The 14786-nt window shown below is 38.7% G+C and overlaps 1 protein-coding gene across 1 annotated transcript in view; it reads left to right on the forward strand.

Annotated features, from left to right (window-relative positions):
* Positions 1 to 11427, forward strand: part of VPS45 (vacuolar protein sorting 45 homolog) — a 64261-nt gene extending 52834 nt beyond the window's left edge. The window contains exon 15 of the mRNA XM_055401966.2: positions 10433 to 11427. Within this exon, the coding sequence (XP_055257941.1) occupies positions 10433 to 10520 (88 nt within the window). The 3' untranslated portion in view covers positions 10521 to 11427. The remainder of the gene's footprint in view (positions 1 to 10432) is intronic.
* Positions 11428 to 14786: the final 3359 nt, after the last annotated feature.

Consider the following 14786-nt stretch of genomic DNA (forward strand, 5'->3'; position numbering starts at 1 on the left):
CGGACTCTGCGACCCCATGAATCACAGCACATATGTTTAAATAAAATGGAATATACTATACATGTACTTTCAATGAAAATACTTATATGTCATTTTTAATGACTGAATGGTATTCTATTGTGTGATTGTGCTGCAACTTATTTAACCGATTGTCAGTTTTTTGTCCATTCAACAGGTACTTACTGAGCACTTATATATTCCAGAAGCTATCTTGAGACTAGATACATGGTTATAAACAAAACAAATATTCTTTGATAGTCATTGTTTATCACTTTTTACTCTTATAAGCAGTACTATAACAAACATAATTTTATATAAATCTTTACACACTTGTTCATGTATTCTCTTAGGATAATAGTAATGCCAAACAATCTGCTGACTTCATTTCATATATTATCTCATTTAATGTTCATGATCCAGAAGGTAATATTGTCGTGGTCCCAATTTGCAGGTGAAAGAACTGGAACATTAAGAGAAAAATTAAGTAGTTTGCCTTAGTCATATAGCAAGGAAGTGCAAAGCTAGAATTCAGGTTCAGATTTCTGTCATTCTAGATTCCATGTACTACTAGCAATGTTGAGATGAAATTACTGCATCAGACAGTATTAACTTTTTTAATATGCTTAAATACTAATTGGCCATCCAGAAAAGTTTTGTTTATACCTTCACATCATACGCTTCCAACCCTGAGGTTAACTGCTCTTGATTTTTTAAAATAGCAAATTTAAAAAATAATTTGTACAGAGAAAGTTGGTTAAAAAACATTTTATTTCAACTCAAATGCAGAGAAAAAAGAAGAAACAGATAGTGTGAAGTAAGAGACCAGTAAATGAGAGCCAGAAATAAGAGGCAGAGGCAAAGGTAGATACTGTGTGGTTTCAAAGCAGCCCCCATGTGCTCTCCACAGTGCCCTTAAGAGGCACTGATCTTACACTGGTTCAATGATAGACCTCCACCCCCACCCCTATGTCACTGAGGATACTTTTTTTATTTTGCTTGAGCTAGTTTGAATGGGTTTCTGTTTCTTGCAACCAGAAGGTTGCCATTAAGGAAAAGGGATATTCTCTTTTGCAAGTTTATAGGATATGCCTTTTTGTGTAGTATGTAAGACCCTATCCAGTGTTTGCATATTTGTTTCAGGATTTGTTGGGTTAGACAGTAAAAAACTTTAAATGAAAGGAAAAACTCAAAAATGCTAACTCTGTGTAGTGAGACATGAGTGACTCATTTACTTCTTTTATTTCTTATGTTATTTGCATTTTAATATTTTTTTAATGATGAGAAAAATTTTAAGATATTCCACAGAGTTTTAAAAGTCGATTTGATACCATTTGCAATTATTAAGTAGTAAAGTATATAGTTGAGTAGCCTCTACATAACCCTGCGAAACTGTATTTAACCTCCCCAGTTGAATGATGCATCTTTCAGGATATAAGTTCTTTCATTAGGATTATCATTAGAACTCCTGGGCTTGAATGAAACGTATTATTTATAAATCACCTTTTGATACCCTTTGGTCTTTTAAGAGGCAGTGTAGCAATTAAGAACAACAGCTCTAGGGACTTCCCTGGTGGTCCAGCGGCTAAGACATCGAGCTCCCAATGCAGGGAAACAGGGTTCAGTCTGACTGAGGCACTATATCCCACATGCCTCAACTAAGACCCGGCAAAGCCAAATAAATAGTTTGTTGTTGTTGTTGTTTTTTAAAGAACCAAGGGCTCTAGGGCCAGACTACCTTTTTTGGGGGGCTGCATCAGGTCTTAGTTGTGGCATGTGGGATCTAGTTCGCTGACCAGGGATTGAACCCAGGCCCCCTGCATTGGGAGCTCGGAGTCTCAGCCACTGGACCATCAGGGAAGGCCCCAGACTACCTTTTATAAATCCTAGTTTTGCCATGTGTCCACTTGTATGACCTTAGGCAAATTATTTAACTTTTTTGTGCCTCCATTTTCTTAACTGTAAAGTGGAGGTAATAGTAGCTCCTTATATCATTGTTATAATGATTGGATGATATATGTAAAATATTAGAGGAAAATCTGGCACAGGAGAAGCACTTAATATGTGTTGCTTGCTGCTGCTGTTGTTATCATTACATTTGGGGAAAATCAAGTAAAGACTGGATACTCATCATCACCACCTCAGTTGTCACTCATACTTCCAAATCACTTGGTTAGAAAACTCATCAGTCCAGTTCAGTTCAGTCGCTCAGTCGTGTCCGACTCTCCGCGACCCCATAATTCAAGAGCAGAATTATATTATTATGCCTAGCAATACTGGGGTTATGGTAAAAGTTACTATGAAGATAGCCAAATGCCAGGTGACTTTTGTGGTCTGTGCAGGAAAAATTTTAGTAGCTTGATTACCATTTGTGCTCACGCAAATTTCCCCTTTGAAACCTCCAGATTCGGTACCTCTATAATTAATAGACTTTCACAGAGTCTTTAACATCCATGCTTGCTACAGAGAGGTTGTTTGGAGCTTTGTTTCTTGTTGGTGTAGGCGAGTGGGGGGTTTTAGTTTATTTTGGTATGTGGTCACCATTCTACTTCTGTAGTTGTTGCTCTGACAAATTGATGTGCTCTTGAATGTTCCCAATGGTGAGAAAGTACATCTATCACTCTCTTTCTTCTCAGATGATAATCTCCTTCCATACCTCTATGAAACTGATGTTACAGGCAGTTCAGTCTTTGAGGAGTCCATCTTTTGCCCTATGGACCATGAGGATAATCCTTTCTCCTCACATGAATGACACATGCAAGGTGTTGGATACATGCAGAATCCCATTGGTTGCTTTTTTTTTCCGATTTCTTCACAGGAGGGAGAGGAAGTAAGACCAAGGGGTCCTGTTTATTTGTTTTGCTTTGCTTTGCTTATTTTTTCATTAATCAGGTGTCTGGTACTAAGGTGAGAACTGGGAAGGAGTAGTCTACAACAGGTGGTTACATTGTTTGTAAGACTTATTTTTTCATTAATCAGGTGTCTGGTACTAAGGTGGGAACTAGGAAGGAGTAGTCTACAACAGGTGGTTACATTGTTTGTAAGAAAGTATCATAGGGTAAAGTAACCTCATTGGAGTTGGTTATAATCAAGGAAATATTTTACATCTTAATTCAGTGTTTCCCCAGGTTTGTTCTATAGATTTGTTTGGGGAGATATTGATAGATATTTTTAAAAGTTTCTTGGACAACTAACTCACTATATCTTCCTGGAAAGTAGAGAGATTCACATTAGCATGTTAAAGATTGTGAATCAGAGTATAGAAACCATTTAGGTATAGAAGCTTTTATCTTAATTATGTCTTAACGTAGTAGTCATGGCTCAGTGGTAAAGAATCCACCGGCAATGCAGGAGACACAGTTTCAATCCCTGGATCAGGAAGATCCCCTGGAGAAAGAAATGGCAACCCACGCTAGGTTTCTTGCCTGGGAAATCCCATGGACAGAGGAGCCTGGTAGGTTACAGTCCATGGGGTTGCAAAAGTGTTTAGCAACTAAACAACAAGAATATATGTAAATAGAAGTTAGAAAATATAATGAATACTCTTGGATCCTTCACCAAAGGACTGGAAAATTGCCAATAACATGGATCTGTCTGTGTGTTCTGCTCCAATTATATTCCTTATCTCCCTACAACAAGTAAACAGTATCCTAAATTTTGTGTTTAATTCCCTTGCTTTGATGGGGAGAGTTGTATTTTTATCACTAATCCATGTATTTCTAAATACAGAATAAGCAAGCATTGTTTAGTCTTGCTTATTTTTTAGCTTAATAAAGAAAATTGTATCATGCTTTTTCACTGGCCATAGGTCTAAGATTCATCTGTACTATTCCCTGTAACCTTGTTCATTCATTTTTCAGTACTGTGTACCATTCTACTGTGTAAATACACCGCAGCTTGCTTCTCCATTCATCTGTCCATAGACATTTGAGTTATTGGGTTTTTGTTTTGTTTACTGTTGCTATTACTATTGGTTTAGTCACAGAGCAGCAAGAAAAAAATGTAAGCCAAGGGTATTGACAGATTGTTTTGATTATACTATTTGGGAGGAAGATATTTATTGAGTAACTGCTTTATATAAGGTACTTTTCCAAGTCAGGGCCTATAATACAAAGAAAATAAGATCCCTATCTTTAATGATCTTATGGTTCAGGTGGAGAACTCAAACAAACCAGTATTTCTCAAATTAGGATATGATTAGTACCAGAGTCACACAGAGGCACAGAATAAGCATGACACATCTTTTCGGATGTCTGTTTTCTTTAGAAGTCGGGGGCACTTCTAATTCCAGGAGTAGAATTAAGTAATTTAACTGGTCAACTCCTATGCGAAAAATAAAAATATGTTTATGTTGAAATTTAAAAGGCCCTTTTATGAAAAATAAGAAAATTGTTATGTGTTTTTAAAGCGAATTATCAGCCCTCAAAGAATGATATAAGCCAGTAAACAAATTTGGACTGTACCCTCAATACTAATAAATTGATTCTCTTCTGTTGTTTAGGGGGTTCTTAGGGACAAAAGTTTGAGAAGTGTTAATGTATGTAAGTTAAGTAAAATGTGTCCAAAAAAGAAATAATTAATTTTGGCAGTGTAATCTGGCAATGGTTCACCATGGAGATAGCATTTGAACTAGACCTTGAGGAGTAAGTTGGATTTCCATAGGAAGAAAGAGCATGCAGGACTGAGAAAACAGCATAACTGAAGACAGGAGGTGGTGGGGAAAGGTACATTGCATTTGAGAAATAATGAGTTCTAAATGGGTAAAGTATACACCCAGTGAAGAGCAGTATGATCTCTATGTATGAGATTCTTAATATTTTCAGACATAGATATCAAAGCCACCTTGTTCCCTTACTCCTGATAAAATTGCTGCTGGATGTTTAGGAAAAGTTTAGCACAATAGGTGACATTTAAGCTGAGGTCTTAACTTCTTTTAAAAAATATAAATCTGATCCATGTATTCATTCAGCAAATACCTAACTCAGCGTCTGCTTTATATTGAGGATACACAGATCAAGAAGCTATTACGAAGTGGACTTGCAGGTAAAAAGTCTTTAGAAGAGAACTCCCACAGCCCCACTGCCACTGGCCTCCGCCTTCCGTCCCACCACAGTGGTGAGCCCAGCCCTCCCACTTGGGCACCAGATTCCATTCCCTCACTTTCTCTAGGGCATCGCTCCAGACCTGCTTCTCTCTCAGTCCTGAGTGGGTTTTTCACACCCTATTGGATCATTCATAGAAGCACAGAAACATGCTAGGTTTTTTCCCCATCTTTAAAAACTCTGTTAACCTCCTGTCTCTTCCCAGGTTCTATGCTATTTCTCTGTTCTCTTTTATAGCAAAATTCTTTAAGAGTTGTCTTTACTCACGACCTCTAATTCCTCTCCTTATACATTCTCTTAAACCTGTATCTTCTTTTAAATCTTACCTCTTCTCTTAAGCCACTCCATTTATCCTTTCATGCCTGTCATTCCCCGAAATCACTGTTGTGGGTTCCAGGGATTTCCATGTGGCTAAACTCAGAATCAACTTTTAGTACTCATTTTACTTGACATTTCAGCAGCATTTGACACTTGACCAGTTCCTTCACTTTGAAAGACTTATACCATTTAGCTTCCAGAAACTATACTCTGCCAGTCCTCCTACCTCACTTGCCATTCCTTCTCTCTTTTGTTCATTTTTCCTATTTTTGAAGTCCCTGAAACTCTATTCTTGGACTCCCTCTCTTCTTGTGTATACCTCACTCCTTGCTAGTCTTATGGCTTTAAATTATATCCTCTAATAACTCCCAGATTTACATCTCAAGTCTTTTTCAACCTCAGCACTGCTGGTATTTGAGCACAGATAATTCTTTGCTGGGGGAAACTGTCCTGTACATTATAGGATGTTCAGCAACATCCCTGGCCTTTACACACCAGAGGCCAATGGCACTCCCACAGTTATGGCCACCAAAAATGTTTCCAGACATTGCCAGATGTACCCTGAGCATAAAATCACACACCTCTCCATTGAGAATCACTATTTTTAAAAATATTTTTATTTATTTATTTGGTTGCACTGGGTCTTAGTTACAGCAAGAGGGATCCTTAGCTGCTACATGTGGGATCTAGGTCCCTGACCAGGGATTGAACCTGGGCCCCCTGCATTGGGAGCCCAGAGTCCTAGCCACTAAACCACCAGGGAAGTCCTGAGAATCACTATTTTTAATATGAGCTTCTCTCCCAAACTCCAGATGTATGTAGCCAACTGTCTACTTGACACTTCTACTTGAATGTCTAATAAACATCCATATTTAACAGTAATCAAACCAGTTTTCCAATATTTCTTCTTAAATATAATCTTCCCTCAGACTTATCCATTCTCCTAGTTGCTTAGGCCAAAAACCTTGTCTTCCTGGCTCCCCTGTTTCTCTCACCTACATGCTGATTTATCAGTAAATCTTGTGATCCTTCCCTTCAGAGCATATCCAGAATCTGATACCCTCTCATCACAACTGCCTGATTTGTACCACCATCACTTCCCATCAGGATGCCTTACCTTTAAGCCCCTGTGTAGTCTGTTCTCAGCATAGCAGTAGAGAGAATCTATGAAAGTACATAATGTCACATCTCTGTACTAAACCCTCCAGATGTTTCCCATCTTACTCAAAGTATAAACCACAATCCATACAGTCCTTATTGCCAGGCCTCACAGGAGCTCATCTTCACACTCCCCTCCATCCCCTTCCCTTAATCTCTAGTCGCATCTCTTACATACCTTATTCACCTCACTCCAGCTCCACCTGCCTACTTTCTGTTTCCTGAACATACCAGGCCTTGGAAGCCCCCAGATACGTCTTCCATTGCCTTATTCAAGTCTTGGCTCCAATGTCAACTTCTCAGTGAGGTCTTCCTTGACCACTGGATTTAAAATCTCACACCACCATCATTCCCTCCAACTCTCCTTCAAAGCTGCTTTGGTTTTCTCCATAGTGTTCTCTTCATCTAACATATTACAGAGACGCGGTGTAGCATCCTGGTTAAGAGAACAAACTCTTGTCTCTTTAATAAGAGACAAGATTATCTGGGTCTGCATCCCCATTTGGTCATGTTCAAGATCTCAGACTTGATTCCCGTGCCTTAATTTCGTTGTGAAGTAGGATGGTTTCTGTCTCATTAGAATCATACTTCACATGTAGTGATGTTTTTCACCGTTATTATTATTACATTTTACTTATCAGTTTTGCTTATCTTCCTTCCTTCCCCAGTGGAATATGTATGCCATGAGAACAGAATTTTTTCGCTTCACTTATTGCTATATTCACAACTTTTAAAACGGTGCCTGGCACATAGGCACTTAATAAATATTTGTTGATCAAATTGTTATCTCTGGCAAGACTGATGGGGAAGAGTCAAAGAAGACGAGCTTTATGTATACTATTTAACACTTTTACAGAAAGAGTATATTCATGTATTACTCATACCCCAAAAAACTCATAGGCTTACATGGAAAATAGATAGGAAAACAAATACATTCCTAGAGGCGTTGTACTGTGAGAGCAAGTTGGGTTTTAAAACATGCATCGGTCCACTAGATAAAATGCAATAGGGATGGGACAGGTTTCTAGACAGAGGGAATAGTACATGCAAAAGCAAAGAGTATGAAACATAGTAGTAGCTCTGACAACTGTAATCAGTATTTTGAGCTATTCCATCTTGTCCTTTTCTCTCCCCCATTCCAATATTCCAGCTAAGCATTTGGCTATAATGAGAAGCTTATTACTCCATTAAGGCAAATATCTTGGATTTTTTCTCATTATTTTTCAGAATATCTTTTTCTATTTTCTTGCTCCCCAGAAATTCCATTCATTTTTTTCCATTATACCACTCTTCAGATCTGATTCTAAATTCCTTTAATGTTTTTGTTGTAAGAAACTCACATGTAATTTCCATCTGTGGAGTATAGTTTTTTTTTTTTAAAAAAAGGAATAGATATTGTTATAATATATAGCTTTATTTAGGAACACAGTTCTTTTCAATTATGTTAGTAATTAAAATTTAAAATTCTGTTAGTCTCTAGTCCCTTACCAAAGACTTAAAAGTAAAGAAACTTGTTTTTCAATATGTGATGCAAGATTGTTGGAGGTTGACTTTTAAAAATCAGGGCTTTTTTCTGCCCACCTTCCTTCTCTCCTTAGAGCCCAGAATGACAGCACAAACCGAGATAAGCAATAGTGCTAATCCACTAGGTTAGCGCCTGCTGCCATCTCTGTTTATCCCATCTCCCACGTTGCTTTGTGATTGTGCGTCCCTCTGACTGAAGTCATAACGTGTTCATATATACAGCTCATTCAGTGCCTGCCACATAATGGATGCTCAGTAAATACTGTCCATTTAATTGGACTGAGCTGAATTGACTGGATTACAGTACCACAGGGGAAGGGGATTTTTGAGTTTGCTTTTTAAGTAAGATGGATTTAAAACAAATCTGGGAAGAAAAATCATTCTGTTTTGTTGTTTTTAAACACAGTCTAAATTTGGGGTACAGATACCAATATGTTCATCACCCATAATTTTTAAAGCATTCTGAAGTGACTCATCGAAGTCCCCAAATAGATACTTTTTAAAAAAAGCCACAATAGCCCCGGGGGAACAAAATTAGGCCTAGCAGATATAGAGTATTTTCTCTTTGCAGGCAAGAATGTGGGGTCTTGTTGATCCACAGAGCAGGACCTTGACGTGCAGTTTCACGAAGGTTACTCCTTCCCTTTGCACATGAAGCATAGTCTCACGGGAAGCAAAGATCGCCTCATAGGTTGCCATAGGGTTCCCAGCATATTTGTTTCATTCTTACCAAACGTCACTAATCAAAGACTTCTTGTGTTATCTTTCCAAAAAAAAAAAATGCTGCCTCATTTCCTGACATTTTCTGACCTCAAAGTGTCTCCTGGCCAACTGGCCAAGAGGCAGGCTAGACAGAGATGCCATTATTAACAGAGGTGTTCATTGGATGAATAGATGAGTTTAGCTTCTAATCCTTTACTTCTATTTCACCATCTTCTTCTTTTGCAAAGGAGTTTGGAATTTAAATTCTCTAAGCCTTGAATCTTCCAGGTCTAAAACTGCACAACTCTGGTAATAAGAAGTTACCTGGTCATTTCACCGACCCTCTGCCTGTTACTAGACCTGTATCCTGAGAGTGAGTCCAGCATACTTCTAAGTACTGCCTCCCAAACCCCTGTATTACAGAGAGGCTTTCTTGCCAATGGGTGGCTATTTTAATTACTTCATTGATTCAGTGTACCTTTATTGGGCCCCTACTAAGTGTCAGCCTCTGTGCTAAACCCTGAAGATCTAAGATGAATAAATCTTAGTCCCACCCTAAGTAACTCACAGTCTATTCTGGCACCAATAATGTACGGAGTACCTAATTAATAATAATATGGTACTAAAACAGCTCTGGAACAGAGTGATAATAATGGTGGAGGTGACTAGTTCAGCATGGAGGAGAGTTTGGGAAAGCTTCACAGAAAAGGTGGCCTTTAATCCTCAGGCTTAATGATACAAGGGATTTCATCAGACAAAGAAGGGGTAGTCAATCATTTAAGACTTAGGACATAATAAGAGCCAAAGCATAAAGGTGTGAAAGCTTAGGACACATTTAGGGAACAATGAATGGTTGGGCGTGAAAGGCACATAGACTGCATGGTTGGTGGGAGATGGAATCAGACAAGTGAGAGTATCGTGTGGATTCGAGAGCTGGATTTGAATCCCAGCTAAGCCACTTGCTAGCTGTTGTGACCTTCTCAAGTCACTTAATCTCTCATTTTTTAAATGAGGATAATAGCATAAATATATATACTCCATTTATATGTATACACACACATAGCTTAAACCAATTCTCAGAACAAAATAAATACAACTATTAGTTATTATTAGGCCACATTATAAAGAGCCTTGAATTTTAATCTGTATATATTCTGTAAGCAAAAGAAAGTTTTTAAAGCAGAAGAGGAGAAAGTATGCAGTAGGATATAACTTTTATTTAGAAAATTGGTGCCACTTTGGATAGCAGATTGGATAAAGAATAGATGAGAGGCACAATAAAAGTTCTGAGGCAGTTTTAAGAGTATAAGTAAGAGGTACTGATATAATATGGTTCTGAGGTTGTATAGCCTTGTCCTTAAAGATTCTGGATTCCAGACTAGAAATTTCAAACTTGAAAAATCCTGCAAGTTTGAAACTAAAAACACAGTGAGAACTCTGGGGAAGTGCAAAAAGGCGCTCTCCCAGTCCAGATGTTTTCGTGCTCAACTGATGGGCCTCTATTCTGCATCAGACCAGTGCTTCTTGTGTTCTGCTCATGATATCCATTCATCTATGTAGATATTATGAGCAAGATACTCTGTTTTGGAGATACCTTTTTTCCCTTTGAGTAACTCAAGTCTACTGGTCAGTTTCCTAGAGGAAGTTCTGGCTTCTGGACTGCACAGCCGAAGCAAGGAAGGCTCTCAGGTTACATCAAGGTCAGCAAGCAGAAGATGAAATGGTGATGGAGAGGTGAGCCGAATGGTGCAACTTCCCCTCTTGCGTCGCTGCAGGCTTTCTCCACTGACCAGAGGGGTGTTGGAGAAGAGCCTTGGGTTTTGTGCTTATTGTTATAACCCACATTCAGGTAGCCTGCTGATTCCTGAACTGCTGGCACAGACACCAAGACTCCCAGTGATGAGAATAAGTCTGAGCTCATTCCAATCCACTTTTCTCATGGTTTCTTTATCAAATAAATAAGTGTATTCCTTAATTAGCAGATTGGGATCGACTTATATACACTACTATGTATAAAACAGATAACTAATGAGGACCTACTGTCGGGGAGCTCTCCTCCATTCTCTGTGGTGACCTAAATGGGAAAGAATCTAAAAACAAAGGGATCTATGTATCCATATAGCTGATTGACTGCTGTACAGCAGAAACTAACACAACACTGTAAAGCAACTATACTTCAATAAAAATTAATTTTTTAAAAATAGCTCATGAACTCATACTTAATTTAGGCAAACTGAGTAGTAAGAACAAAAGTATGTATGTACAGATGTTTACAGTATTTGGAATTGATTAACAAAATTAAACCATTTGTATCAGTTTAAAAAAATGTATTCCTTGTATTTAATAGTGCAATCACTTCGGTTCCTGATTAATTTTGTTGGGCTCTTACTTGAGTAAAGGATTAGAGCTTAAAGGAGTTTTAAAAAGTAAAAATTAGATGCATATACTACAGACTCTCTCTTCTCTTGACCCCTTTTATTTTTCATTAACATCACATTTCTGCACAAATCATTTCTGAAAACTCATATTTCTATAAGAACCATCCAGAAATTGTCCCTAAATTGCAGTTTTCTGTGGTACTGAGAAACCATGTATGAAGACAATAAAAATCCATTTTATGAAAAGATACAGGTGATTTGTTTTTGTTTCTTTGGGGTTGATAACTGTTTATGGGAATTTATGAGATGAGGCATGAGTTGGCTGTACACCAAACAGAGAGGAGGCATTGCCTGTACCCAAAGGATAGATAAAGTATGTCAAGTCAAATAATATATTCTGGTGTCAATTTCACTTCTCTTGAAAGCAGTGGAAAATGATAATGTCATTAATACCAGGAAATTACGGTGTGCTCAAATCCTACCATAGTCCTTTCTGGTGCTTGGTATAACATTTTTAAACCTTCCTTTTATGTTGATAAACTTTCTGTAGCATCAGATAGCCTAGGCTCAAATCTGTGTCACAGTTATGTGACTTTGGGAATGTCATTAAGTCTCTTAGTGGCTCAGTTTCCTCATCTATTAATACAAAAAGAGAGTAATTAAATTCCTCCTTATAAGATTATAAGGACTAAATAAGATGAGAGAATACATATAAAGCAATTAGAACAATGTCTGATACATAGTAAACCACCCAATGAAATTTGACTTATAGTATAAATAATATGGATTCTGTCTCCAAGTTGGGGATACAGAATCACTACACAAAATGACTGAATTTCTGTCATCCTCCCACTACATTAATCAGCGGTTTAAGAAGTAGAAGGGAAGAGCTTAAGGGTCATTGGACCCATCTCCCCCTTCCTCTCCTCTCAGCTCTCGGCCATTGTTTCACCATATGGTCATGAGAAGCCCCTATGGCTTTTGTCCATATTACAGCTAAGGGCTAAGATCTAATAAGTTCTGTTCTCTTTTATTTTTAAATAATAAAAATAAATAAGGCAGCCATACTTTTAAGGCTGCTGCTGCTGCTGCTGCTAAGTCACTTCAGTCGTGTCCGACTCTGTGCGACCCCATAGACGAAGCCCACCAGGCTCCCCTGTCCCTGGGATTCTCCAGGCAAGAACACTGGAGTGGGTTGCCATTTCCTTCTCCAATGTGTGAAAGTGAAAAGTGAAAGTGAAGTCGCTCAGTCGTGTCCGACCTTTAGCGACCCCACGGACTGCAGCCCACCAGGCTCCTCCGTCCATGGGATTTTCTAGGGAGACAAATTTTAAATGCAGCATTTTACAAGTTACATAGTTTTTTCAAATAGAAACCTCCTTTTTCCAAACAGGATTGCCTGTGCTTGCCTTTCTCTCGGCAAGATAACTCTGGAATAAGAACACTTTTCTAATATCGTTCTCTTCATTATTCACCTGCTTCCATAGTGCCTGCTCAGCCAGCAATATTAAGAAGTCTAGGGACACATGTGCACCCGTGGCTGATTCATGTCGATGTATGGCAAGAACCACCACAATTTTGTAAAGTAACTACCCTCCAATTAAAATAATTAATAAAGATAAAAAAGAAGTCTAGGAACTTCCCTGGCAGTCCAGTCAGTGGTTAAGCCTCTGTGCTTCCACTCCAGGGAGCCCTGGTCAGGGAACTAAGATCCCACACACATGCCTCAAGGTGCAGCCAAAAAAAGGGAAACATTTTAAAGTCTTAAGAAATGAGCCCTACCTTCAGGGTGTTTTATACCAGAAGATGGCATTTCTTTATTAAGGATCAAAGATTCATATTTTTATTTAAGATTTATAGAGCTGGTAATATTATTACTGGCTCTTTCTTTTTTTCCCTTTAAAAACATCATTTAAAAAAAAAAAAAAAATCTTTTGGCCACATCACATGGCATGTGGGATCTTAGTTCCGGGACCAGGAATCAAACCCGTGCTTCCTGCATTGGCAGCCTGGAGACTTAACCACTAGACTGCTAGAGAAATCTCTAAAAACATTTTAATTAAGGTCTCATGCTTTTAATGACCTCCCTTCTAGGAGATTGAAATGCCCTAGTCAAAACCTCTATATCCCATTCACTCTACAAAAGCCAAGATGCTTGTATTTAGCTAAACAACTGTTTGGCTAACAGTTTCCGGCCTGTGAATGTGCAGGCAGCAATTCACAATCTTTACCTCTGATGGCTCCCTTCTTCCTCTTTTAACTGAAGTTACTTATAAAGTAGCCAATTTAAGAACAACACTACTGAAGGTTGGGTCTTACCATGGCAATGCAGTTAGGGAAGTAACCCACCATAAGTACCCCCAGTATCTTATCTCCACCAAAGAAGGAAATTGGTGTGTTTGAGTTATTTTTGTGGTTTGTGTGTGTGGTAGTGTCAAGCTCACTGAGGAGACTGTGCTATGAAAATGAGAAAAAGAACCCGTAAGTTCCTACTCTGAGATTTCTTAAAGATTGGTCTTTGGAAACAGTCCCAATTCAGGTGGAGAGAAGTAAAGCCTAAAGAACAGGCCAGGGGAGGAGCATGGCTTATGGAAAGAGGGATGAGTAAGCGGACAAAAGGAGAGAGCAGGTAGGGTAGGGTAGGGCAGGATAACATGAGGGAGTGTAGCCGTACAGGTTAATGAAGAAAGAAAAGCCAGAAATTTATGTAACAGCTTCAGGAGCAAATAGACAGGGAAGGTTCTCCAGCCCACAAGCATCTGTTCTGGAATCTGAAAATTACTTTGGAGAGTTTGGATATTTTAGCAGTCCCCCTGCCTGATGTTCCACAAAGCTCCAGTTCCTTGCCAATACAGCACAGCAGACTCTAGTAACTTGCATGCAGGATGTACTCAAGTATTTGCTGACTAAAGGAAGATGAAGCAAGTCATGAATTAATTTTTTTTTCCCCATAAACAGGAACCTATTTAAAAGTCCAAACCATTCCTATCTCCCTGGGCCAGCAAGCTTTCAAAACATCAAGCAGGGTAGTTTTCTTACTAGTATATTGGGACATTTTGCTTCCTCGCTTATGAAGATACCTTGGGTTTTCTCATTCTTTTTTAAACCACTTTTAAATAGTTGTTGTTGTTCAGCCAGTAAGTTCTGTCTGACTCTTTACAACCCCATGGACCGCAGCACTCTAGCCTTCACTGTCTCCCAGGGTTTGCCCAAATTCATGTCCATCTAACCATCTTATACACTGTCACCCCTTGTTCCTCTTGCCCTCAATCTTTCCCAGCATCAGGGTCTTTTCCAATGAGTTGGCTTTTCGCATCAGATGGCCAAAATATTGGAGCTTCAGCATTGGTCCTTCCAATGAATACTCATGGTTGACTTCCTGCAGGATTGACTGGTTTGATCTCCTTGCCGTCCAAGGGACTCTCAAGAGTCTTCTCCAGCACCACAATTTGAAAGCATCAATTCTTCAGCACTCAGCCTTCTTTATGGTCCAATTCTCACATCTGTACATGGCTACTGGAAAAACCACAGTTTTGACTATACAGACCTTTGTTGGCAAAGTGACGTCTCTGCTTTTTAATATGCTGCCTAGGTTTGTCATAGCTTT

This window comes from Moschus berezovskii, chromosome 4 (assembly GCF_049115385.1).
Source record: "Moschus berezovskii isolate FMDL1 chromosome 4, NW_MosBer_1.0, whole genome shotgun sequence".
Taxonomy (NCBI): Eukaryota; Metazoa; Chordata; class Mammalia; order Artiodactyla; family Moschidae; genus Moschus; species Moschus berezovskii.